The 26,461-nt window shown below is 33.6% G+C and overlaps 6 protein-coding genes across 7 annotated transcripts; 4 read left to right on the top strand and 2 right to left on the bottom strand.

Annotated features, from left to right (window-relative positions):
- Nucleotides 1-263: 263 nt before the first annotated feature.
- On the top strand, nt 264-6,793 carry LOC116339699 (non-lysosomal glucosylceramidase). The gene is made up of 9 exons (XM_031765728.1): nt 264-832; nt 1,956-2,225; nt 3,187-3,476; nt 3,578-3,802; nt 3,910-4,039; nt 4,106-5,030; nt 5,106-5,366; nt 5,452-5,661; nt 5,761-6,793. Exons 1-9 carry the CDS (start codon nt 564-566, stop codon nt 5,950-5,952), a joined length of 2,772 nt encoding a protein of 923 aa, XP_031621588.1. The 5' UTR covers nt 264-563; the 3' UTR covers nt 5,953-6,793.
- Nucleotides 6,794-7,033: 240 nt separating this feature from the next.
- LOC116339562 (nischarin) lies at nt 7,034-9,527 on the bottom strand. The gene is made up of 4 exons (XM_031765516.1): nt 9,021-9,527; nt 8,768-8,907; nt 8,278-8,643; nt 7,034-8,220 (listed from the first exon to the last, which is right to left on the bottom strand). The coding sequence occupies exons 1-4, from the start codon at nt 9,085-9,087 to the stop codon at nt 7,291-7,293; spliced, it is 1,503 nt and encodes a 500-aa protein (XP_031621376.1). The 5' UTR covers nt 9,088-9,527; the 3' UTR covers nt 7,034-7,290.
- A 345-nt stretch (nt 9,528-9,872) lies between these two features.
- Nucleotides 9,873-24,706, top strand: LOC116339591 (folate transporter 1-like). Of its 2 annotated transcripts, XR_004201008.1 has the most exons (6): nt 9,873-10,293; nt 10,364-10,446; nt 10,793-11,414; nt 11,482-11,726; nt 11,821-12,175; nt 24,674-24,706. XR_004201008.1 is itself a non-coding variant. In XM_031765560.1 (5 exons), exons 1-5 carry the CDS (start codon nt 10,171-10,173, stop codon nt 12,116-12,118), a joined length of 1,371 nt encoding a protein of 456 aa, XP_031621420.1. In that variant the 5' UTR covers nt 9,873-10,170; the 3' UTR covers nt 12,119-12,222. The 2 variants fall into 2 exon arrangements, 1 of the variants encoding a protein (XP_031621420.1); XM_031765560.1 differs by lacking the exon at nt 24,674-24,706 and having other exon boundaries at nt 11,821-12,222.
- Nucleotides 12,999-14,802, top strand: LOC116339593 (thiamine transporter 2-like). Its single transcript, XM_031765563.1, has 5 exons — nt 12,999-13,225; nt 13,288-13,370; nt 13,444-14,056; nt 14,128-14,372; nt 14,431-14,802. Exons 1-5 carry the CDS (start codon nt 13,103-13,105, stop codon nt 14,681-14,683), a joined length of 1,317 nt encoding a protein of 438 aa, XP_031621423.1. The 5' UTR covers nt 12,999-13,102; the 3' UTR covers nt 14,684-14,802.
- LOC116339592 lies at nt 16,378-18,495 on the top strand. Its single transcript, XM_031765562.1, has 3 exons — nt 16,378-16,569; nt 16,752-16,945; nt 17,026-18,495. The coding sequence occupies exons 1-3, from the start codon at nt 16,393-16,395 to the stop codon at nt 17,996-17,998; spliced, it is 1,344 nt and encodes a 447-aa protein (XP_031621422.1). The 5' UTR covers nt 16,378-16,392; the 3' UTR covers nt 17,999-18,495.
- Nucleotides 18,630-26,358, bottom strand: LOC116339674. The gene is made up of 7 exons (XM_031765694.1): nt 26,289-26,358; nt 25,369-25,837; nt 23,481-23,595; nt 22,978-23,197; nt 21,324-21,501; nt 19,016-19,152; nt 18,630-18,897 (listed from the first exon to the last, which is right to left on the bottom strand). The coding sequence occupies exons 1-7, from the start codon at nt 26,356-26,358 to the stop codon at nt 18,722-18,724; spliced, it is 1,365 nt and encodes a 454-aa protein (XP_031621554.1). The 3' UTR covers nt 18,630-18,721.
- Between the last annotated feature and the right edge of the window lie 103 nt (nt 26,359-26,461).

Genomic DNA, 26,461 nt, shown 5'->3' with positions numbered 1-26,461 from the left:
AGCTGCTGCTATTCACATACACCATAATATTGATTCGTATTCTATCCAATATACCAAAAAAAATGTTTTTGTTTTTTTTATTCTTCATTCGTTCGATGTCAAACTAAAAATAACCAACCTGTATACATGCCGGCAAAATAATTGCACAACTACATTGAAACGAAATCAATGTGATTGGCGTGCGTTGTGCGCATACGCGGTTCTATTATTGTGTTCTCTTTCACATACTGTATCGCATCACCAAGTGCTTAACAGCGAACCGAACTGTTCTGCCAGAGCAGATGTGACAGTCGTTGCGTGTGGTTGAATAAATTTACAATTCGTGTATTCGATCAAAGTTGCTTGTTCACTTTATGTGCTGTGTTTTTTTCATCTTCTTCTGAGTATTGTTTAGGCATATAAATCGATTGTGAAAGTTATAAAATTGAATGTCAGTGACATCAAAGCGAATGGAGATTTCTATATTGAAATTATTGGTTGCTTCAGTGGTTCCAATCGATTTGATATTGTATTAAAAAGACATTTTGATTGAAAAGTGTTTGTTGGTGAGCGTGTGAGTGTATATGTCAGATAAAAACAATTGTCATTCCAACATGAGTGAATCAAATCGAATAACAATTGAAAATGCCGTCGATAATATGAAGAATGTGGATGCTGATGACGAACAACCACAAAAAACGCATAGCTATGATTTGTTGTCGGCTGAATTACCATCGGCTGTGCCACAATATGGTATCAAAATGAAATTCAATCACAAATATCCGGAGAAACGTACACAAAATATACGGCCATCGGTGCGACAAAGCCTGCCACTCATTCCATTGGCATGGAGGTAAGCTTTTACAAACATGATCACAAATATAATAATCCATAATATTCATATACATATCGTGCTTTTGTTTTATTATCCCACATCTCAATTTATGACTCGACAATTTCTTTCTTTTCGTTCGCTTTTATTACGTGCATTATTTGTTTAAAATTCATTTGATTTATTACTGTTTTATTACAAATTGGAAAGTCGAGCGAAAACTGAAGTCCTCTTCAAATGACATTCATCTCACACCTGGCGAAATATTTCCCATATTTCCGTATTTTGTCTGTACATTTCATCCTCCTGAAATGATGTTAGCATTCTATCAACTCAATTGAGAGTGTCATTCACCCTTCATATTTCCAATTGAAAAATGCAAATCCGAAACAACGTTTTCATGGCGAACCTATGTGTATACGAAAAAGAATTTTTTTTCTTTCGAATAATTGGATGTGAGTTGCTTCGAAAGGATTTTATTGTACTTATCAATGCACTCGTAGTTTCGCTTGGCGAGTGAATGTACTTGTGCTTATTCGTTTGTGTTTTTTTGCCCCGTCAAGTGCAATGACATTACGTCTTTCCGGATGCGCCAATACCCTGCCACGATAAATGGTTTATTGTACATACCAAAAAAAAACTGTATGAACCTATACATGCGATACATTTATCAAGCAGGGAAGAACAAACGAACGACAATTTATAGAATGAAATATGGGATTGTCCAATGTAAACAAAACATCAATCGTACATTTGCAATGTCACAAACCCCCTTCTCCCTCTCTAAATATTTTATTAGTTATTATATTATAGTTCAATATGCATGAATAAATCTATTGAATATATCGAGAAGAGAGTATGTTATTCAGCGCTTATGGCTGAGTAATGTCTGAATGAAAACATACTCTCCTCTCGATATTTTCAATAGAAATAAAACTTTAATCCGAATATGTGAATATATAACAATTTTAGAACTTGTTTTTTAATTGATAAGACGTAAATAACGATAAGACTATTTATTCAATGACCCAGTTGTGGAATTTTACTTTTTCTACTTTGAACGTTTTATTTAATGACTTGAAATTATACAAACAAAAAACTCAAATTTTGATCATGTTTGATTTCGAACGTTTTTATTTTACAGATATTTGATGTATTATTCAAAAGTGACCAAAGAAGGTAGAAAATGTGTTATGGATTACAACTATCTTGAACATTCACGTCAAATCTACGGAGTTCCAATAGGAGGTATTGGTAGCGGAACCATCGGACGTGGATACGCTGGTGAATTTTGTAGATTTCAACTGAGGCCAGGCATCTATGAATACAATGTGGTATATGCCAATCAATTTATCGTGACGATTGGCGATGCCAGTGGCAAAACTATTTTCCAAAGCCTTTTGTCTACCTATGAGTGAGTGGTGTACTTTAATCTATGAATTTATATTTAAATGTCGATTTTCATATTTCACGAGCGACTTGTTGAGGCAGCATAGAAGTAGAAGCATTGTAGCAAATGTGGAAAAAAAATCGATAATTTCGTTCTCGGTTTATGTTGGTGCCATTAATTCAAGCGATATACACAAGTCTCTGTGCTTTTAGCATTAACATGGAATACGATTAGTGTTGGCTGACTGGTTTATTTGGCGGCTCAATGTGCGTTGCGTTGCCTTTTTTATGATGGTTATTATTGTACTTATGCTTGGGTATCGGAAGGAACAAAAATCAAAAAATACACAGTGGATACATGTGTGTGTGTTGTGCAAACTGTGAAAGAAATAAAATAAATTCATAAAAGCTTGTGAAGTCGAAGCTCGTTGGCGTCATTCAGTCTACACTATTTCGATTATTGTTTTATTCCATGCGATTTCCGATGTGTGCCTCTTGATGTTTCTTTTTTTCCCTTCTCCACTTCAAACACAATTCCTTTTTTATTTTCATTTGTAACTAACACGAACCGAAATCAAATTATGGCCCACATTTAGCTCCTTAATTGCAATGGCAAATGAAAGAGTCATTTTCTTCATGCCATTCGACAAGACAATGTTGTACGCAAAAACCAATTTCATGTCATTAAGTCAGTAGTATGAGTTGTTTTTTGCAAATACACATAAAATATTATTCGGGAAATTATGTTCTATGTCATGGTTTGTCAACAGCATGAATATGACATAAAAACCCGAATCGCAAACAACATTCATGTGAAAGGATTTTAAAGGAAAAAAATGTTTGACTATGTATAAAATAGTAGGAGTGTTCGTTTCAACTGCCTAAAATTAACTGCCGTTGTATTCACAAAAACGTACAAGTCATTTAACCGGCATCAATTTTATTTATTGTTCCCATGTTGTTCTGGTCTTTTTTGTCATTAATAGGCGCCCATTGAAATCATCGTTATCAAGTTGGGAATCAAAGTTAGACGGCAATAAATGCACATATACGGGATTGTATCCACGTGCTTGGTCTGAATATGATCTCAGCGAGTATGGCATTAAGTTGTGTTGTCGTCAAATTTCACCATTTTTACCACATGAATATAAAGATTCATCGTTACCGTGTGCCGTTTTTGTTTGGACAGTGGAAAATGTGGGCAATGAAGAACGCAACGTATCGATTACGTTTACATTTAAAAATGGCACCGGCACAAAAAAGCAAGATGCCGAAGGTTTGTCACACAATTTTAGCCTTTTATTTATATTTAATCAGACAAGTAATTCAATGTCTCGATGGAACACACACTTATATGTCATATAATAAATTATATAGGCGATCCAACGACGACAGCATTAGATAGCGAATCGATTAAATCGATTTGTATAAAACAGACGATTGTCGGCATGGAATGTACGTATGCGGTTGCGTGCAAAGGTGATAATGACAATTTGAGCTCATGCACGCAATTCGATCCATTTGGTAACGGTGAGAAATTGTGGAAAGACCTAAATGAGAATGGAAAACTCACCGAAGCCAGCACCGATGAAAAACTCAAAGGTATTTTTTATTGTTGCGAATTTATTTCGCATGCCAACAAATCTATTTGCGTCTTTTGAAATCAATCAATGTGCTGCTAACAATTCATTTTCAACACATATTTATAGGCAAGGATGTTGGTGTGGCCATTTGTAAGAAATTAAAGGTCATGCCGCATACCAGTAACGATTTGGAATTTGCATTAGCATGGGACATGCCGAAAATACAATTTCATAAAAAAATCAAAGAATATAACAGGTACTTGGTTATTGGTTTGCGTCCATTTTTGAAATGGAATTTCACTGTATTCATTTTCAATCGTAGATATTATACCAAATTCTTTGGTGGAAATGGTGATGCAGCCCATAAAATTTGTACATACGCATTGGAAAGCTATGAACGATGGGAACAGATAATTTGCAATTGGCAACAGCCAATTCTCAATGATGCTGAGCTACCAGATTGGTATAAGAGTGCCATTTTTAATGAACTTTATTTCATATCCGATGGCGGAAGTCTTTGGTTAACATTCGAACAAACGGAAGACGTTGATTACAATGATCCCCGTTTGGCTTACGGTAGATTTGCCTATTTGGAAGGTCATGAGTACAGAATGTACAATACTTACGACGTCCACTATTATGCATCACACGCATTGGCATCCCTATGGCCAAATCTACAAATAAGCATACAATACGATTTTCGTGATTCGATTTCAATGGAATTACCAGAGCTTCGAAAAAATTTGTACGACGGCAAGGCTACAAAAAGAAAAATGATGTCATCAATTCCGCATGACTTGGGCGATCCAGCTGAAGAACCGTTCACATTAATCAATTCGTACCCAATTCATGATGTGGCCGAGTGGCGGGATTTGAATGTGAAATTTGTGCTGCAAGTGTATCGTGATTATGAAATACTTAACGGGCTCTCGAAATCGGCACAAACCAATCCGAATAAATTCACATCCATTGAATTTATTGACAAGGACAGTGTGTTCGATCTTCATATTCAAGACAATCGTCATAAAATCTCATCACCAGATAATGAAAAGGCCAAAAAACCAGCCTCACTTTATATCAATGGAAGCAATGGGAAATTTTGCATGATGGACGGCTTAACATATTTGAAAGCAATGTATTCCGCTTGTAAATTGCTAATCGAAAAAACACTAGAATGGGATAAAGATGGTGATGGTTTGATTGAAAATAGTCGCTCACCAGATCAAACTTTTGACACATGGGTTATGGTACGAAAATCATCATTGCCAATCACTTGACAACGTTTTTTATCAGTTAATAAATAATTGTGATATTTCTTTCAGGACGGACCGAGTGCCTATTGCGCAGGATTATGGCTGGCTGCCCTTCAGTGCATGTCAACGATGGCCAACCTCGTCGACATGCCCGAAGATTACATAAAGTATTCTGAAATTTTGGACAAAGGCAAAAAGGCATACGAAGATAAATTATGGAATAAAACCTACTATAAATTTGACACAATGAGCAGCTCAAAGAAATCCGTTGTGATGGCAGATCAACTGTGTGGCCATTGGTACTTGAGATGCTGTGGATTCGATTATGACGTAATTTCGATGGACTAGTTTGAGTTCTTTTTTCGATTGATTTTTTTATTCATAATCCATTTGCATTACTTCTTTGGTCCGTCAGGTGTTTCCAAAAGAAAATGTGCGCGCCGCGTTAAAGACAATCTATGATAATAATGTGATGTGTGTTTGTGATGGAAATTTGGGGGCTGTCAATGGATTTGTATTGAACTCAAACCCAGATAAACCAGGTCATGTTGACTACACGACAATTCAATCGGAAGAAGTTTGGACGGGTGTGACATATGCTCTCGCTTCAACTATGCTCTACGAAGTACGTATAAATCAACCGTGTTTTTTTTTAAATATGCATGGTATCTTTCACTTTTATGGGATATGAATATTTTATTGAATAATTTTTATGGTGTTTCAGGGAATGACCGACGAAGCATTTCAAACAGCTGGTGGCCTATATAAATCAATATCGCAACGTTTTGGAATGAATTTTGAAACACCAGAAGCTTTCTTTGTCGGCCGATATTTCCGCAGTTTGGGTTATATGCGACCATTGAGTATTTGGAGTATGCAAATGGCATGGGAAAAAAAGAAACAGCAACGTGATTAAAAAAAATCCAATTAATCAGAACAATTGACCAAATGACAAAAATTAAAAGACAAAAATGATTTATTATGTTTTATTAGAGTATTGTATGGATTGTGTGCAAAAAAAAAGTATATTGCATGCGAGAAAAGATGTTATATTATTCTGAATTTTGATGATATTATATGCTTGTAAGTGCTGTGTGAGTAAAATATGAATTTACATGGAACCAATTTGTTCAAAAATCATGAATTTAATGAAAGGTACACATTAAAAAAAATTATATCCAACATGTATTTATGTGAGAAAAAAAAAGAATGTTCAAATAAATGGCAAATCGGTTTCACTCAAATTGTTTGATTGGGATTGCTTCGTTAATTCAATAGTCTTTGTTGAATCTCAATCAAATATCTGCAACGTTTACTCTCATAATATGTAGTGTGTCAAAATTCTGTGATCATTGTTTTGGTATTTAAATCTGCATGTGGAATAAATCTCCTGAACAAAAACCACATTTAAATCGAACAAAAATGCTTCAATTTCATTGTTGAAATGTTTTTCCTCTTTTTTGAATGCAATTCAATTTCAATTAATAATTCGTCATTTAATCAATGTTATAGATTTATATACATGTAGAAATATATCGCTTAATAAGATACAATAATGGCAGGAACTACTTTTTGCTACAAATAATCGATGAGCCAGAAATCAACCCAAAGGAAAACCTCAGATATTATATTTTACTTTGTCAACCATCACGTAATCAATCACTAATATATTTGCTTGCCTGTGGAATTTGTAAGGGGAAAAACGAACGACCATTTTAATGGAAACAATAAAAAAACACTGTATAACAAACCCAGTATATTATGAGCATTTTTATTTTTTATGATCCATTTGAAGTTCATTAGCACCGGATTTTTCATTTCGAAATTGATCAACTTTGGTACTTCTGACAAAACTTACCATTACATTTCAACTATTATATTGCACTCATTTAGACGTGCATTATATGTTAACTGATTTTCAATTTCGATTGATGAGCAATAACTTTGGTTTATGGTAATTTCATTTAAGTTTTATGAAATGAAAAAAAAAGTTTTATTAAAAAGACTTTATTGGCCCAATTTATTTACAGGTTTTATCGATAAACACAAGAATGGAATTTCATGTAACTTATTACAAAACTAAAATTGAGTATAATTTTGTTTTTTTTTATTTATGCCTGATTCATTCGATTATCGAGATTTACATATTTCACGTGCTGTGAATCACAAATAGAAAATTACAATTTATAATAAAAATTATAGAATATATGTATATACGGTTCAAAATGAGGCTCATACAAAAAATAGAATTGTTTCAGCTTTTATTTGTATTCGTTGCTGATGTGGATGCCACTCTATCACATGCTACGCCACCAATTTTGGATGAATTAAGAGATTTATTCGGTGAGATTTGTGTTTGTTTCATTAACGCCGAGAGATTTTCGGATTGTCGTAGAGCGGACAAAGCCAGCGCTGTGTCAATTTCTTGCGCATTTCCCTTTTCATTATCCAGATAAATGTCATTAATACGATCATCGAACCGTGCCAAAACCCTTGATCGGTAATCAACGGTTCCCGCAATTGGATTCCCAGTCAAAATGAGTTCTTCGAGACATGGCAAATTCGCAACATAATCAACTTCATCGATTGAATCGATTGCATTACAGCTCACATCCAATTTTACCAAAGTGAATAATTTTCGAAAGCCTTCCAATGACTGTAAATTATTTTGCGATAAATTCAAATGGATTAGATTACCCCCCAAAATCAAATGTAAATCAATACACCGTGCAATTTGGTTGTCACAAAGACTGAGCGTTTGCATGTAAGGTAAACTACTTAAATTTTCAATGGTTTTTATTTGATTTTGATCCAAGACCAGCGTTTTCAAATTCGGCGCCAATTTAATGCTCGAATCAATGACGGTTAATTTGTTGTCTGATAAATTGATATTTTCCAAATTTGGCCAAATATTCTCATCGTGAGCATCGTCTTTGTGCACGCGGTCGCATAGCAAAAATTCATTTATTTGCATTGCTGATGTATTGTGCCAAGCTAATTGTTGTATAGTCTGACGTAAAGATCCCATATTTGTAATGTTGGAAACATTAATACCAAATACTTGTAATGTTTTCAGATTTTTGAACGCCACCAAATCGAAAGTTAAACTCCCCGGAAATATATTTGACGTGCCAATCGGCGAATTTTGATTGACAAAAAATGACGCCGACTCGCTGATTCGCTTCTGAAAATAGAAAATTTTTGTCGTTATTTTTTTGAGTAAAAAAATTCAAAAACTTACATTTCTTGGCCGTATGGTTAAACGTTCAATTTGTGAGCAAAAATCGACCACATGCGTAAAATCATAGATATTTTCAATGGTATCATTTGCCGGACATGGCAATTTCAATCGCTCGGAAATGGCATGCACCTCAAGCACCGAGAATTCATATCGTTTGTTGAAAAATTGCAACAATAATTCGGATTGTTGGAAAAATGTATTTGCCAAATCTTGTAGTAAATAAACAATGTCATATTTATTTAGCTCGAGAAATTCAACGAATTCTCGGCACATGTGTTGTTGTAGAAAAAATTGAACTTTTTGTAAGTATTTTTCCAAATCTTTTTGACGTTGGTCCAGAAATTGTAGCGATCGATTGCCAATGACCTTGAAAATTAAAATGAAATCATACACTTTCAATGAAATTCAATATTTTAATATGATGTTAGTCATATTTTGATAGGCTATGAATGAAAAAACACTGTTTAAATATCAAATGTCAAGGTATAACCTTTTTCGGTGGTAACAAATCGCGTCCGATACTTTGACCATTCACAAGTTTCGTATGTAATTCCACAAACTCTTTATAGCGATGACGTACTGTCCAATTTACATTACCAATCGACACATGAATATTGTAGTACGTTGTACCTGCAAATGAAATGAGTTTGTGGTTGAATTTGTCGACGTGTTTTGATATTTTGCAATTTTAAAAATAACTAGAAAAATAAAAAAAATCTGCAAAAAAGCATTACGACTCGTACCGCTTATGTCAACATTGCTTGGAATCGTAATCGTTGTTTCTTGTTGGTGTTTAAAATAGCAAGACATTTTTTGAACACAAATATTGCAAACAGAAAAGAAAATAAATTGTCACACGAAAAATATACAAACAAAAAACAAGGCACCACTTTGGATGACAAAAAGGAAATAAAACACTATGAAATGAAAATCACAAGTTTAATTGATTTAGTTTCAAATCAATGATAGTCGCATAGTAACACATATTTTTTTAGTATTTATAGTTTTATTCTATTCTAGTCATCGTCTCGTTCAGCACAATTTAATTCAAAAATCTCATTTATCTTATTGCTCGTGTTGTGTGTTTGTTTCTTGTCGCCGTAATTATTATTTATTTAATCAGATGATTGCTGCACACCAAGAAGTCAAAAAAAATTGTATATAATTTAATATCAATAATATACTATGTGTCATGAATACTGAATTGTCAATACTTCCACACACACACAAACACATTGCAATGATATGTGTGTCACAAAGTTTGATGTCATTTGCACTCTGTACTTGTTCAAGTGGAAAAAATAATTTTTCGTTCAAAAAATGTTCACAGAAAGTTGGAATAATTTTTGCTTCAGTTTGAGTAAATGGATATCAAAATTATTACGTCATTTTTTGAAATAAACCTTGAATTGAACATTTGCTGTTAATAAAGATTAGAATGTTCAATGTTTACTCATCGTAGTATGTTTACAATTGGAAATGATTTGTATCCCATTCTACTTTAGATAAAGTACTTAACACAAACATCATACTTTATTTTGTGACAAATTGATTTGACAGAACAAAATGAAATATCAAATCAAATCGAGTAAGGTAGAACGTCAATTTATTATGTGTGCATTCAGTTTGCTTAGTGTTGTTATAAGAGCTGATAAGCAACTTTTACATGTTATAATCATGTCGTAAGCTGAAATTGGGCTAACTATCAAACCGTGGAAATGATATAACCACTTTACACGCATTACATTTGAAGAAAAAAGAAACTTAAAAAAATGAGACGCCAATCGTTCGTCTTCATAAAATCACTTCTTCGTAAGTTTCGCTGACGTCGGTCCAGTTTTTAGATTGCTGATCGTTCAGCAAATAAATAATTAGTGCTTAAGTGGCAAAATTATGAATTGGTATCACATATCATTGTTGCTGTGCTTTTTCGGTTTTCTCAAAGAAATTCGACCGTCAGAGCCATTTATTAGTGATTATATGCAACTACCATACAGAAATGTGACCTCAGAAGAAGTAAGATTATTTATATTCTTCGCACATTTGCACATGCCTCATTTCGTTGCACTTTTTTTTCTTTTCACAGTTGAATCGATATGTCTACCCAGTGGCGACCTATTCAAATCTCGTGCTGTCTGTTATCGTTCTGCTGATTACCGACCTTTTGAGGTAAATATTTTATTCAATGAAAATAGAAAACGCTGCCGCTGTAGTAATACTATATTAACAGTGCTTATAAATAGTTACTATTTGTACAAATTTCGGTTGTGTGACCACAACAATTTTTGCGAACTCCAATGTGAATAATAACTCTTTGTATGTAGATTTTAAACACAAAGAGTCGCATTGTTCACATTAGAGTTCGCAAAAATTGTTGTGGTCACACAATAGAAATGTGTACAAATAGTAACTATTTATTAATGTAGTATTACTATAGCGGTAGTGTTAAAATAGAGAAAATGACTCAAATACTGTCAAAGTTCATGGAATTCTAAATCAAAATTAACTTCTGTAGATATAAGCCAATCATCATATTGAATGGAATATGCGGAATTGTAACATGGTCGTTGTTGCTTTGGACAAAATCATTTCATAGTGCGCAGCTGACCCAAGTATCTTATTCGCTATATGTGGCGTGTGAAGTGGCATATTTTGCATACATTTATGCCAAAGTGCCGAAAGAACATTTTTTAGCTGTATCATCTCATACACGGGCCGCATTATTGATGGGACGATTTATCTCCGGTATTTTATCGCAGCTATTCTTATACTTTAATCTAATGGACATACACACATTAAACTATTTTACACTGGGAGCACAAATAGCAGCCACTTCAATCACAGTATTTTTGCCGAGCGTGCGACAGAGTATTTATTTTTATCGAGAAAAAACATCAAGCGATGAAATCATTCAAGAAAGTCACAGTAATTATAAATGTCATTTAAGCGATAGCCAATCAGTCGAATGTGATAAATGTCAACAAGCGTTTACTTTGATGTGGAAACAATTAAAATGCGCCTATTCAAATCGACAAATTGTACTATGGAGCGTTTGGTATGCATGCGGAATGTGTGCATTTGTGCAGTTTTTCTCTTATGTGCAGCTAGTGTGGATTGAGATTGACAATCGGCCAGAGGTGATTTTTGTTAATTTTGCTAATGTATTTTGTCATTGTTCATTGATTTCTATTGTTAAATTCACAGGTGATGTGGAATGGTGCCATTGAAGCAGTTGCAACTTTATTTAGTGCAGCAATTGCATTGCTAGCTAGTCGACTGCATGTAAATTATATAAATACAAAATTTAAAATTCAGCTGGTACTATTTGCACTGTCGATGTCTGCGAGTGGTGCTATATTTGTTGCGTCGAACGCACCAAATCGTTTCTTATCTTACGTCAGCTATATACTATTCTGCATGTTTTATAATTTTACTATAACCATATCAAGGTAATATATCTTATCACAAAGACCTTGAGACACATTATATAAATTCCAAATTCTATTTTAAGAATATTTCTACTTTTTGTTTTCTTTAATTTAGCGCCGAAATTGCAAAAGAACTTCCCGATGACAGTTATGGATTGATATTTGGTGTGAACACATTTTTCGCATACTGTTTGCAAAGCATTTTAGTCGCAATTGTAGCAACAGATACATTTGAACTCAAATTAAGTATCATTCAACAAATGAACGTGTATGGTGGATTTTTGGCTATTGTGGGCTGCTTATATGCATTGCTGATGGTGATATCGAGCCTACCGTCATCAAATGAAACGAACACTAAAAAATCCGATTTGAATAGGAATTCGGTGGTCGACGAAAATTATGTGACTATATGAAAATTGCTTCTATTTCGAAGCGTTGTTACTGTGGTAGTTTTTAATTTATATTTATATGTATACATTAGTTTGAGAGAAACCCAAATGAAAATTAGTTGCCAATGTAGAACTATTTATTGAAATTTTGACAAAGAATTTGTTGAAATGAATAAAAATGAATGAATAAATATGCTTGTAGCATTGAATATTTTTAACAAAAATAAATATTTATTTCATTTTCGAAATATGATATGCATCACTCAAGAATTTAACAAATAGACTACGAAACCCAAAAAGAACATTGAACAATTCATTTAACCATGGTTAAATTGGTTGCAATAAATAAATAATGGATATCAACAAGTTGTTTAATTTGGTTTCCGGACGACATTTATTTCAAAATTTTCCCAAAATCTAAAGGGATAACTTTTTACTTTTTCTATTTGGTCTCTCACAAATTCAAAAATGCATTCTTTGATTTCTTTCATCCTGGGGGGTGTCTCAGAGTATTTGGCTCAAAAAACCCTAGCAAATTGAAAGATCTCTTCGCCAAAAAAAACCTAGCAAATTCAACCCCTCGGACACCTGGTCACAAGCTATGATAAGGAACAAACCTTTGATTTGTCAGAAGAACTAGCGGAATTTATTTCACAAGCAGCTGTGTGCACGCAAATGATTTCAAGCCAATTTTGTCGTTAGTAATATTATATCACATTATTTTTGTAAATAAAAATGTGTTGCTAGTCCACGGATGATATGTCGATATATCAGTTGTGTACTATGTGCTCTAAATGTGAGCTGATAAGCGATATTAGACACATGCTACAAGTTTTTTTTATTATTTGAAATTAACGAGTTTAATGGTAAAATGACATAATTTAATTTAAAAAAAAACGTCAAACGTTCATTGCAAAATCAGTTTGTCATGAGTTCTACAGACGTCAAACCGGTTTAAATATTGTTGATGATTGAACAATTGAAATTTGTGCTCATGTAAAAAAAGAGATGAATTGGTATTATATATCGTTGTTACTGTGTTTTTTCGGTTTTCTCAAAGAAATTCGACCATCAGAACCGTATGTCAGTGATTATATGCATGAGCCGTACAGAAATGTGACCAAAGAAGAAGTAATACAATTTTAATTAATTTCAAATTCACGACACGGGTTTTAATTCCAATTTTCTTTCAGCTAAATCGATATGTTTACCCAATTGCGACGTATTCTAGTGTTGGACTGTCGATTGTGGTGCTTTTGATTACAGATTTGTTGAGGTGATTCACTAAATCAAAAAAACTCAAAAATGCCGAAATCAATCTAAGTTAAATACATTTAATTCCTCATCAGATACAAGCCAATTGTAATATTGACTGGTTTGGCTGGGATCATAACATGGTCACTGTTATTATGGACACGATCATTTTACGGTGCTCAGTTGGTTGAAGTGTTTTATTCACTTTATATTGCATGTGAAGTGTCTTATTTCGCATACATTTATGCCAAAGTATCGAAGGAACATTTTTTAGCGGTATCATCCCATACACGGGCCGCATTATTGATGGGACGATTTATTTCCGGTGTTTTATCGCAATTACTTCTTTATTTGAAACTCATGGACATACACTCATTGAATTTTATAACACTGACTACACAAATTGCCGCCACAATAATGGCCATATTTTTGCCAAATGTTGAGAAGAGTATCTATTTTAATACATCGACCGATGATATCATTCAGCAAAGTCACAGTAATTTACAATGCGAAACGAGTGATAAACAATCAATTGACCGTGTTAAATGGCGACAAGCGTTCGTTTTAATGTCCAAACAGTTAAAATACTCGTATTCAAATCGACATGTTGTGCTATGGAGCATTTGGTATGCATGCGGAATGTGTGTATTTTTACAGTTTTTATCATATGTGCAGTTGGTTTGGATTGCAATTGATAATCGGCCAGAGGTGACTGACATTTTTTTTTCTGGAAAATTCCATTGGACGTTAATTATTTGATGGTATTGTTAAATTTTCAGGTTATGTGGAATGGTGCCATTGAAGCAATCTCAACTCTAATAAGTGCCACAATTGCCTTGCTCGTCGGTCGACTGCGTACAAATTATATAAACACAAAATCAAAAGTAAATTCGGTACTATTTGTAATGTCGTTGTGTGCAAGTTGTGCGATATTTTTGACGGCAAACGCACCAAATCGCTTCTTATCTTATGGTGGCTATATACTATTCTATATGTTTTACAATTTTACCATTACACTATCAAGGTATTTCATCTTATCTTATATCAAAAGTGGTCATTTGTTAACTTTTCAACGATTTCAGTGCTGAGATCGCCAAAGAGCTTCCCAAAGACAGTTACGGTTTGATATTTGGAGTGAATACATTTTTCGCATACTGTTTGCAGAGCATTTTAACTGTGATTGTCGTAACCGATTCATTTGAAATGAAATTGAACATCATTCAACAAATGAACGTGTATGGTGGATTTTTGGCTGTTGTTGGTTTATTATATGCTTTGCAAATGGTGATATCTGGCATAAAATCGATGATAGATACAGAAAGTAAACCAGAATGAACCGCAGTTCAGCAATTACATTATTTAAATGTATATATGATCTAATTGTTGTTGTTTTTTTTGTACTTAAATATTAAAAGCAGCAGAAATGCTTAAATAAATAGAAATTCACTGAATAAGAGAGACTTGAATGAAAAAAATGTTTCAATGATAGCAAATTTTCAATACTGTTTCCCCTTTAAAATTGTGGAAGACCGCCCAAGTCGCAAACACTTATCATTCATCAATTGTCATTCATTAAATGGTAAACAAAAGCGAAAATAATTTGCACAAATCATCTAAGTAAGTGATAAATCAGTGAAATTTGATGAATGTCAACCGGCTGTTTGTTTTGGTTTGCATAAAGTTAAACATGCTGAGTTGCAATCATACAATAGTTGTATGTGTACCAATCCAAATTGTCCCACGTAATATTGTCCGCATATAAATGCGTAACTGTCCAGAGCTGATGGTTTTGTTGATTGAATTAATTATCGCCATTTACTTACTTTACAAATGTGTATATTTGCAACTGTTGTTATCATTACGATCAGGCGCCCCAGAAGCCACTCGGACGTATCTTGCTCTTATACCGGTTCCTTTTCATAAAACTCAAGATTCTCTTACTTTCATTCATATTGTTTTCAGTTAGTAGACTTCTTATCTGTGCTTATACTATGACGTCTGCCTGTTTAACATGATAATCATAACAAGGTATTTTATCTCGAATTTAATTTTTTGGTTTTTTTTCTGGTGAGTATGTCGGAAAAAGAAAATCACCGTCAATTATCAACACGATTAAAATAGATGACATTTGTGATTGTTTTATCCTCGTTTTATTTGTTGTTGTTACAAAATTAAGCAAATATGGAAGAATTAAACAGCTTAAATATGTTTAATAAACTTGTTTGACGAGAGATTATATTTTATACCTTTAGGATTGCAAATTCTAAGTAAAATAGGTTTCGTTTGTCGAACATTTAAATTATAACTAATCTCTAACTTCACAAAAGATTCATTACACCAAAGTAAACAAATCATAAAAAAAACAGCAAACAAGAGAAGAAGAAAAAAAATGTTTTGCGCTTCAAGATGTTAAATTAAAGTAGTTCGAAGCAGACTGAATTCTTAAAAGCCAGACGACAACAGCATCAACAAGCAAATATTATAAATATTAATGGATTAAACATAAAAGCGATGAAACGGTCGGATGGTCTTAAACGGTGGACAAGTGTACAAAGATGAGCATAAGCAGATAGAAGTAGTTACACCATTAATGGAATGGTTCTATGTTTGTTTCCATTTAAAGTGAAAAGAATATGTGCATGTAACTGATAATCGCATATTTTGATTGTTGTTGGTCAGTGCTGTAGGCATTTATAATTTTTCTTTCATCTTCTTTTCCACATTTTCGCTTTCAATACGGTATGCGATGATACGTTGATGCCGTGCACTGTGTGCGAAAACAAGAAATTGTGAGTTTCAGACGAAAATGAACTTGGTACTATTTCAAGGTGAATGCTGTAATAAAACCAATGTTTGTAACGAAAAACTGGATTCCAACATGCATCGCATGAAATCGAACACAAAAAAAGCAGACGATGTACATTTGCGATCCGAGCACAATGTCTGTTTTGTTTGGCCAAGTTGTTGTGAGAGCGCATCTTCAGAACAGAAATAATGAAGAGCTAAAAGAAGAACAAAAACAAAAATAGTCAAATGGAGTACATATGCATTCAATGTCTTATAGCCATCAGGCTATAAATAAATTCGCATTAAAACTAACAATTCTGGTTCTTCTTCGACCCGAGTTTATAAAAGAACAACGCCAACGAATAAAGTTGGCACTAAGTTTTCTGTTCGCGTACGAGATAGTCACTGTATTCTACTGTTTTCATTGCACAAAGGTACATTAGTTCATTCAACTTTATTCACATGAAGTTCGGGTCGTATATCATTGTCAAAGTGATGCATTTCTATTGTTGTTCGAAATTATTTACGAGTTTAGTTGTATTTTTTCGACGAAAAAAACTTATTTTAAAAATATATATATATATTAATGTAAAGTTGTTCTTTTTCTAATTTCAAGATGTTCATTTCGTGGTTTTCGATACTCAGCGCAATATCAGTTGCATCAGCATTACCAGTGACTGGCAATTTACCAGTGTCTGTTTATCCTGTTAGGCCATATGTGTTTTTATCACCCGAATTACCAAAATTCACATTGCAGCCAGCGGTTAAAGTGCAAGCACCTGCAAATATTCAACCGGTTCAACTCACCAAGTAGGTTAATATGTATAAAATTTTCAGTTCAGTCGACTAATTGGGAAAAAAATTTGTTCCATTTTTGTTTTATTCAAAAGATCTGATTTATTGGCTGGCAACAAACAATATGTACTAGTTTATCCATCATATCAATACATCGCAACACGTCAAGATGGTTCAAGCAATTCGGGATTTTTTGAAACGGTGCAAAACTTCTTCGTCAATTTTGGTAACAGCCAAAGTGATGATAGCAATCAAATAATGGATTCAGTGGAACCAGATAAACCACAATCGCAACCAGAAGCACAGCCACAACAACAACAACTCGAATCACAATCATCTACAAAATCAGTATTCGGTTCAAATAATGTTGGACTAGAAAATTTAAATCCAACGCCAAATGAAAGTAAACAAAAATTCGTCTATTCGTATATAACACCAGCGTCAACAGTGCCATTGAATTCCGACCGACGATTGTTCTTTTTGGCTGAACAACCGCAACCCATACTCGGTTCATTCAGTGGCTCAGCAATAAATCCCGTTTTCAATTTACAATCAGTGCCCGTTGTTTTATCACGATCAAATGTCGCTCAACCGGACGAACAACAACCAAACAAAGTGATCACGGAGAATGTGCAAAAATTCTCACAAATTCCACCGGTTATGGCTTCGGTTGAGCCAACATCACAAGTTCAAGGCAAAAGTAATGACAACGTAGAATCTGAATCAATTGTTGTAGATGCTTTGTCCGAAAATCGGATTGCTCCACAGCCACCCGTTCAACCTGTTGAAGATAATCGAGCTTTGCCAATCGTAACCGATCTTCCGGCTGTCGTTGTGGCCAAAAGCAGTGCCGTTCCATTGAGCATTTCAAATGAACCGGTTGCACCAGTTGTAGCACCAGTTGTTGGAGTTGTTGGCAATATTGAGGCAAATGACAACCAATCCGTTCAACCATCGCTTAAAGTGGATGTACAACCAGCTGTTCTTCCAGCCGTTTTACCCTCTGCCGTTGTTGAACAAAACGTTCAAGGTAGCCAAACAGTCGAATCGGTCACTGGTAGCGTTTGAATACAACATACACTTTTTCCACGAATTTAATTGCAACTAACACATTTACTCCATTGATCAAAAAAATAATCATTTCATTAACTTAGATACTTAAAAAAAACGGTGGCGGTTTCATTTCAAACAACATTATCACTGATTTTTGTTTCACAACAACATCAATCATCATCATCTAAACATATTTCGTAAGATTGCACCACATTCAAGGAATTTGGACATTCACAAACTTTACTAACCATTTTTGAATCATAACATTAAAGTTTTAACAAAGCAAAACACAATTCATATAAATTTCAAAAGAAAAAAACAAACATATCATTTAACCACACTTCATTCATCACCAATCCATTTATTTTTAACTTTTGATTTAATGAAAACATCATTTTTATTTTAATCATGGCGAATCAATAGATCATATCATAACACGCATCAAAATTCATTCATTTCATATTGCAACAAAAATGCATGAAAAACAAATAAAAAAAGTGTGGAAAGAGAAAGTCTAGTTGTTTTCATTAACCATTTTTAGAGAGATTCAAATTAAGCTATGGAGGTAAGTAAATCAGGACCTTCGTGTAGAATACTTACGTTTCGATTAAAATAGATGACTTGAATCAATAAAAAAACATGCTAATTCCATTTAAATCGCCTTTCTTTATTATTTCAAAATAATCTTAACTAAAAACGGTAAAAAAAATTCAATTAACTAATTTCAAATGCAACGGGTTACGATGAATATTTTCTTAACGATTGGTAGCTATTAAGATTAAACTTATCCGATATTTTGAAATAACGACTTAAAATTATCATTGTTGAAATAAACAATGATATGCAATTTTGTCGTGCAAACGAAAATTGAGATGAAACTGCACTGCCATGATAGAGTTCGGCAAGACTTTCACCTGAAATTCAAGGTGAAAATAGTTATCAAGCGTGGTAGCAAAAAGAATTAAATCTTTTATTAAAAATCTTCAAAAGAGTGAAGATAAATGTAAATTGAAAGCGAAAAAAATAAATTACCATTCAAAATTTGAACGTATATGGTGTGAAAATCATTCGGGCCGATGGAACACGTATAATTGCCCGTATCCGTTTTACGTACTTTGGCAATGAAAAGCGTTGAATTTGCACCGTTTTCCATTAAATCCGTTTTGACACTGCAATGATTGTAATTAAAACGCCACTATTAAAAGAAACTGTATTACGATTTGGTGAAATTGTTTTCAAGTATTTCAAGAAAATAACTTTTTAACATGCGTATTAATTGAATTTTATTGAACCTAACAGGTGATCCATCTTCTTATTGATAGTTTAAACAAATTCGAAGGAGAAAATACGCAAATACATTGCTTGATATGCACGTTTTCGATCCCCACATTCTATGAGAAGTTGACAATAGAATTTGATAATAAATGAATTCGGCTTTCAAAGAAAGGTATTTCGTTCGATTCTATTTATTAGGTATAAAGGTACAAAACTCCGAAGCTAGTTATGCAAAACGTTTACGTTCGTCTTAAAAAAGAACTAAACTGAAAGTTGTGTCATAAACTAGAACTCTTGGAAAAAGAATAAGTTGAAATGTTTTGGAATGTGTACGAAGAACAGAATGATTGAAAAGAACATTTTTTTCAAAATATTTTGCATCCGGAAAAAGAAAATAGAAATATTTATCTGCTTTTTAAAGAGCTTTGTTGTCGATCAGCATACAAATCTACTGATCTACATCTATATCGTATTTTATACGTTATCCTCACATAATCTCACACGACGAAACAAACTCAAAATTTTCCAATTTTTCTTCTATCACGTTCCTCGCATTTTTTTACGGAATTCTGCTTCGATGACAACAAAATAAGGATTCTCACGCTGATTTTTCCATATGTAAACTGCTTGTACATTACTCATGTATGTTTATACTTGTTGTTATCATCGTAATCATGAGTCGTTTTTCGCTTGATGGCTTCACCCGTTCGTTTTTGTGCTCAATGCCATTTCACCTCGTTGATTGAGCGAATATTGTCGTGCCACTTGTGTCATTTGACAATATTGCGTTCTTCAATAGATTTTCTATGTAATTTATTGTCGAATATTTCACGCCGGAGATCACATGGAATGCCAAAGGGCGAGTGCAGTGAGAGATGATGTGAAAACCCGTTTGATTCATAAACATTTTATTGATTCGATACACGTACGACGAATATACAACAGCCCATTTTACGGTCTTTTTTGCACTGCTTGCGTTCGCATGCCATTGAAAGTTACGACTACAACGATGTTGTACTCTGTCAGTGAACGAAACAGATGAGATCGATGAAGTGCATGCATGATAATGTCGGATTGTCGGAAATTCCTCATCATATATCAACATATATAAACAATTGTCGTTGAATATTTTATTTTTTGAGAGATTTGTAAAACATTTCTTGAAAAATACTTTGAAGTCAGCTTGGTTTTGAAATATTTGGAGTTTTTCACAGCTTTTTTCTTCATGAAAGTGAAATACTACTTATGATAACTAGGTAAAACGAAAAAACAAGAGTTCCATTTTTCCAGAGCATATCGTTGTCAATCAAATTATTCTGTGAATTCTACATTGAGAGAAGATGAACTGCAAATTAGTTCTCTCGTCATTAAACCGAGAGCAAACTATAGAAAGAAACTAGCATTTGGTCAAAAAAACGAAAATGTTATTTAATCATGCTTAGGTCTGAGTTTACTATGTTTTTTCACCCCGAAAATTGACTGCAGTAATATTGTCGTAGAAAATATTTTCCGTCGTGCGGTCTTGTAATTTGAAAACGAGCCACGTAGAATGAAAGTAATCATCATTTGTGACAAAATCACAAGAACCGACCAATGAATAAAACGTCATACATGACAAGCTTGCATTTCTTGTTATAAAAGAAAAGTGGATGAAGCAAACGAACAATTTGATATGATAGAGATTTTCATGTGGTTTTTCTTTTTGATCGTGATTTAATTTGCAGTTACTCTTCTCATCATGTTCACATTTTTCATACTATGTTATGGTGGTCATTTGTTCGCAGTTGGTTGATGCAGTTTTGTAGTTGTTTTCTTTGTGACCAAGCACTAGCATTCTGGGGTCGAACAAATTTCTCCATTTTCTTGGAATTTTATGAGAATTGAATTGTCCTCATCTGCTTAGTGAAAGTTGAAATCACAACAATTTTCAATTTAAATTGAAATGTGCAACCGCATTGCTGACTTCTAATGAGCAAAAATATGGAAACTAATATTTTGAACTCTATGTATCGAACACTACAATTTCAAATAACACCCAACGGAATGGATCGATTGGATTGCTTACCTTATTCCGCCGCGTGTCATATCGGAATTTAGCAATTTGTTGCCATGCAACCAATTCACTGTGGACGAGAGCATCGATACGTGACGAACAATGCACATCAATTCAATGGTAGAATCAACTTCATAGTATTTATCAACTATGGATTGTTCGAATTCATCGACAATGATAACTTCCGGAGCTAAACGATTAAAAAAAGAAGAACATGAAATGCAAATAAAAAAAATGTCTAATAGATAGTGCTTAATTCATGAAATTGTCAACAAAATGTGGAATTTAATCCATTTAAAAATATTTTAAAGAAAAAATCGCTACGAACGATAAAGTTTGTGTCTCTTATGCGCCAAAGCATCTTTATCGACCGTACAATTTAACTGCATTCCCTTCTGCCATATACTTTCTTCGCATTTTAAATGTTCGTTCACTCATTTCTCAAGCTCTCGTGCGATGTTGTGTAGAATTGTGCGGCAAACTTTTTCTCGCAGCTCATTCTAATTGTTTTATTTCGTAAAAGTTTAATTTATTCGTTCGCCGACTTTCTTTTAATTATCACAATCTATACAAGTTTACGATGTACCAATGAAAGAAAAAAGAAATCGTACCGAAATGCGGTGGTGGCATGAGTCACTGTGGTGATCACGCAAAATCGTCAATTAAACTTTGTTTTAATGCACGAAGTGAAGAGAGACGATGTTTCAATTGCGGTTAATCAAACAAAATAAAAAAAAAACTGCACGAATTCCGAGGAAAACATGTACGAAATAGTGAATCAAGCAAAATTAAAACCAAACAATCGAAGTTAAAATAATGGATAAACGAAGCTACGAAGTTGAGAAAAAAAAGTTTGATTTTAAATTAAAAATATTTAATGAGATTGAATTCTTTAATCGCTTTTTGTGCCATGAAACAATTTTATGAATGGTCTTTTGTAGCACGTAATTTCAGCCAAATAATTTTCATCAATTGTGAATTAAATAATATAATTTCCCAAATTCTGTAGCAGCTTTTTCTTTGAATCTCATTAAAATGTCGGAAATTTGTCAATTTTTAATTTTTAATTCAAAATTTATCTTCGGGAAGATAACTTTAGTTGTATTTTTACTTTTATCCATGATATTTCACAATGTATTCAGGTCTGACAATTTCAAAGTTATATGGAATAATAAGGTGTCTCCGGTACTGAATCAGAACTTCTGAAAAACATTGTGAATGCTTTGAGCCAGAAAATTCACTTTCTTTATCATTTAGTCATAAAAATATAATAAAAATATTTGAGTTTACTTTAAATCACCGGAAGGCAGTTTAAAGTCGAAAACAATGATAATAAATTGCTGCACAAAATAAAATTGTCCTATCAAATATTTATGTGCTTTTTTGTGCAATTCCGTAATATTGAAATTCCAATGCCATAATCTGAAATATTTGTCTTTCTTTATAAAATCCTTCGCAGAAAAATTACTTTGCGGAATTACTACAATCAATTTTCAAAATTCTGCAGTGTATATTGGCCTTGGAACAAGGGATTGCCAATCCTAATATGTGCCATTTGCATTTTCACTCATTGATGCTCCTGGTGAGTGCATATGCACTCAAGCTGAACTGCATACTTAAATATTGTAAATAAACGCAATGATTTAAAAAAATATTATTCATTCACCTTTAACATGGAATTGGGTTCGAAATGCGCGCGGTGGATGTGTTGAAATTTGGCACTCATAAAGACCTTCATCGGATTTATTAGTGTCGGCTATACGTAAGCGCCAGTTATATGGATGTTCAAATTCAACGCTAAACCGCTTATCATAGGTATAAGTGTGAACACCAATTGTCAGCAATTGAATGTGTGAGTTATTCTGTTCACGTTTCAACCAAGTCACCTAACGAAAAATTAAAGATTAAATCTATTTAAATAGAGTTTATTAATGTCATTGTATTTTACGATTGAGCCAAACCAACTCAAGCGCAACTTTGTTAGATACATGCCGTATCTAATAATACATATATTCACAAACGTCAGCGACTATTCATGAATAAAATGCAATAGTTTTGAGATAATAATGTTAAATTATGGACATACCGCAACCGATTTTGTTGAATCACGATACGTTCGTAAACCATTTATTTAAACGAATAATTCATTAAATGCTTCATTACACTTACAGTTTTATCCTGCAGCAAACGAATTCGGCAATTTAGATAAGCGGTACTTCCGAGCTGAGCTGAAACGTTGGCCACCTTTTCAGCAACGTGCACATCATCAAAGTGTGGACCGTATCTATTTGAAAATGAAATTTCTTTAGCTCTTAATCATGTTGGAATTTTAGAAGTCTTTTTACTCGGTGCAAACATATAATTCTATTAAACAGTTTTGAATTTTAAAAGAGTTTTAATTAAATAGACCAAACCAACTATGTTGCATTTTAGATAAATTACAATTTTGTCACAATTCTGTTCGCTCAAAACGATTTTTCTATTATGAAAATACTTTTATTTTGAGTAAAAATGCTTATCTATAGGAGAGAGGACCTTTCCCACCATGTTCATCCTCTTCTCCACGGTTTGTGATTATAATACAATTATTCTTATACGCCACCCGAAAAATATTGAGTTCAATTTAATCAGTTTTCGAATAAATTGTTTTAATATTATAAATAAAAAACAAACACTTATTCGTGTAGTCATGAGAGACATGAAAATTCTGACCTCAAATACGTAAAAAATATTTGTAAAATTGTTTCTCTTGCCTTTGTACCTTTCTCTTCAATTTAAATTGCATTTACTCACACGTCATATATGCGCTTTTTGTATTTACATTCTGCACTTTGTTTGTTAACTTCGATTGTGTACACCTGTAAAATGCACTTTTCCACTTGGTATCACAAAGTTATCAGAAATATTCAAGTGTTTCGAAAGAGCGAAATGAACATTCATTTTAAAATGAAATTTAAATCCCAGGTAGTTTTCATACTCAAAGAATAAATTCCAAAGTATACATTTGTTGGTCAGGGATATCAAACCGTTCGACCCACATAGCAAAAGTGCAATGATGAAAGAATGTAGAGTACATGGAACGAGTGCGATAAATAATTAAACTGAAGAAGAGGATGGTTGTTTTCGATGGCTTGATGAGAAAACTTATTTGAAATGCGAAAAAACATATTCACATTATCGTAGGCTATTTCTGCTTAAAGACGTAACATTCATTCCGTTTTATTCTCGTTTATGGCGGTGGCCAGGAAGCTCAAATGAGTCGTTACAAGTGTTTCTCTCTATTTGGTTTTGACAAATGCTCTGTATACCACACACTAAACCTCAACTGACATTCAGTTTTAACATAGCACAAAGCGTTTTCAGCAGTGACCGGTTCGCGCATATTTCTATGCCTGATAGCTATGCTAAGCATAGCGGAGACGCAAGCCGCAACGCACCCGTCGCCATTCGATTCGAGCTATATTGTATGCGTACGTCTCTCAATGCACGGTCGCCTGCATACATGTTCGTTGTATTGTTCATATAGAGTGAACGGCGATGCGTCGGTTGCGTTTGCGGCTATGCTTGGCATATCTATGTTACCTAGCGTATTTAGGCAAGCATAGAAATATGCGCGAACCGGTCCCTGGTTTTCAGACAAAAAAAATATTCATTTAAACACCATCCTGAGTGTTTTCTCGTTCGATAAAATGAAAATTGTCATTTTGTACAAAATTCGATAGAAATCCAACTTGAATATTTATTTAACATGGTCGTATATGTGTTGAGAAATATCCCATTTGGTTCAATTTATCATTTTCTCCCTCATAAAATGAATGGGTCAGAACACAAGTTTTGTTGAAAGTAAAAGCGCAATATAGATGTGTTTTGTTTACAACAAGTAATGTGTCATTGCTGTGATATGTAAACACACAAAATCACATGCGGCAACTGTATGCTGAGATCACCACATATAATAATTCCAATGTTTGTTTTCATTCTTACCCATTCAGCTGTGATTGAACATGAAACAACATTAAAGTTATCGTCGAAATATGTCTTTTATGGTCACACATACCTTGGGTCATAGTGACGATGTTTGTTTGCCAAATGTGAATCAAAAATGTAATTCAGCATGGGCGCATCTGGTTTGTGTTGTTTTTGTGCAGACGTATTATTATTTGGCATTGCAGATGGTGTTGACGACGATTTAATTACAACACGTGAGTTTAATTGATCCTGTGAGACGTTTACATTTTGTTGCACTACCATTGTTGTGTGAATGCTGCTACCGATGCCACCACCGCCGTCATGGACAAATTCAGTTTGGTTTTTGCTCAATATTGGAAATATTGTGGCCAGTGCTTCATTGTATGTGTCTACATTTTCATGAAATTCGTTTTTCTCCTGTACAAGTGATGCTACCAATGGTGCATGTTCATTGGCCGTTAAATTTTCGTTCATTTGATGTTGATTGCCTGTAAAAAATTGTTGTGTTTCGGCATCCGATGAATATTTCCCCGAAGAGTCCGTTACAGTTGTAATGGCTAAAAGACAGACGAATTCATTCGATTAAAACAAAGTCGTAATTGTAACAAATATATTTTCACTATTAAGTTAAGCTTTCTGCAAAATTACTGGCGTCTTTTATTCATTAGTGGACAATATAATTTCGATGAGTTCTCATCAGAAGTGTATCTTTGAACGATCGTTTTTTGGGAAACTATACATTGAACCATAAAAATTGAATACATTTTTTTAAAACGAGTGTATCGTAAAAGATTTAAGGCGTATAATTTAGCCTTACACCCCCTTGTTCCCATGCATGGATACGGTCTTTACGTTCGGATGAATTTCCTATCGCAATTAGTGCTATGTATTCTTATATTTATTGTTATGTGAGATAAAAAGGAGATATGATTGTCATTTTTTAGTGTCATTTGGAATTTTTGAGACTGTAAAATGATCTCAAGTGGACTTCTCATTGTTTGGATCTACTTTTCATGACAAGCACGAGCCAAACATTTGTTAAAAAGTGCATCAAACGAACGCGCCTATCCGACGTCATTATTAATCTCTCTTGTACATTTTGTGTCACGAAAGCAAAAAGCAGACATATTCTTGCGGGTAACTGACATTGCTCCCGCTAATCCGCCCGTATCCGTGTCCGC

The sequence above is a fragment of the Contarinia nasturtii genome, unplaced genomic scaffold, assembly GCF_009176525.2.
Source record: "Contarinia nasturtii isolate CC-2019 unplaced genomic scaffold, AAFC_CNas_1.1 Cnas_scaffold_533, whole genome shotgun sequence".
Classification (NCBI taxonomy): domain Eukaryota; kingdom Metazoa; phylum Arthropoda; class Insecta; order Diptera; family Cecidomyiidae; genus Contarinia; species Contarinia nasturtii.
This window is presented reverse-complemented; position numbering and strand designations above follow the sequence as displayed.

Bases quoted from the DNA above. Each gene is read 5' to 3' on its own strand.
- LOC116339562 (XM_031765516.1), bottom strand. From the start codon at position 9,087: ATGTCTTGCTATTTTAAACACCAACAAGAAACAACGATTACGATTCCA. The intron at 8,908-9,020 runs GTACGAGTCGTA...TTTCATTTGCAG, and splicing joins AAGCAATGTTGACATAAGCG to GTACAACGTACTACAATATT. The intron at 8,644-8,767 runs GTTATACCTTGA...TTAATTTTCAAG, and splicing joins ATTTGTTACCACCGAAAAAG to GTCATTGGCAATCGATCGCT.
- LOC116339699 (XM_031765728.1), top strand. From the start codon at position 564: ATGTCAGATAAAAACAATTGTCATTCCAACATGAGTGAATCAAATCGA. The intron at 2,226-3,186 runs GTGAGTGGTGTA...TGTCATTAATAG, and splicing joins AGCCTTTTGTCTACCTATGA to GCGCCCATTGAAATCATCGT. The intron at 5,662-5,760 runs GTACGTATAAAT...ATGGTGTTTCAG, and splicing joins CTTCAACTATGCTCTACGAA to GGAATGACCGACGAAGCATT.
- LOC116339592 (XM_031765562.1), top strand. From the start codon at position 16,393: ATGCATTCAATGTCTTATAGCCATCAGGCTATAAATAAATTCGCATTA. The intron at 16,570-16,751 runs GTACATTAGTTC...TCTAATTTCAAG, and splicing joins ACTGTTTTCATTGCACAAAG to ATGTTCATTTCGTGGTTTTC. The intron at 16,946-17,025 runs GTAGGTTAATAT...TTTATTCAAAAG, and splicing joins CAACCGGTTCAACTCACCAA to ATCTGATTTATTGGCTGGCA.
- LOC116339674 (XM_031765694.1), bottom strand. From the start codon at position 26,358: ATGACGTCGGATAGGCGCGTTCGTTTGATGCACTTTTTAACAAATGTT. The intron at 23,596-25,368 runs GTATGTGTGACC...ATTTTCAAATAG, and splicing joins CATCGTCACTATGACCCAAG to ATACGGTCCACACTTTGATG. The intron at 18,898-19,015 runs GTAATTTATTTT...CTTGAATTTCAG, and splicing joins ATACGTTCAAATTTTGAATG to GTGAAAGTCTTGCCGAACTC.
- LOC116339591 (XM_031765560.1), top strand. From the start codon at position 10,171: ATGAATTGGTATCACATATCATTGTTGCTGTGCTTTTTCGGTTTTCTC. The intron at 10,294-10,363 runs GTAAGATTATTT...TTCTTTTCACAG, and splicing joins GAAATGTGACCTCAGAAGAA to TTGAATCGATATGTCTACCC. The intron at 10,447-10,792 runs GTAAATATTTTA...TAACTTCTGTAG, and splicing joins CTGATTACCGACCTTTTGAG to ATATAAGCCAATCATCATAT.
- LOC116339593 (XM_031765563.1), top strand. From the start codon at position 13,103: ATGAATTGGTATTATATATCGTTGTTACTGTGTTTTTTCGGTTTTCTC. The intron at 13,226-13,287 runs GTAATACAATTT...ATTTTCTTTCAG, and splicing joins GAAATGTGACCAAAGAAGAA to CTAAATCGATATGTTTACCC. The intron at 14,373-14,430 runs GTATTTCATCTT...CAACGATTTCAG, and splicing joins TTTACCATTACACTATCAAG to TGCTGAGATCGCCAAAGAGC.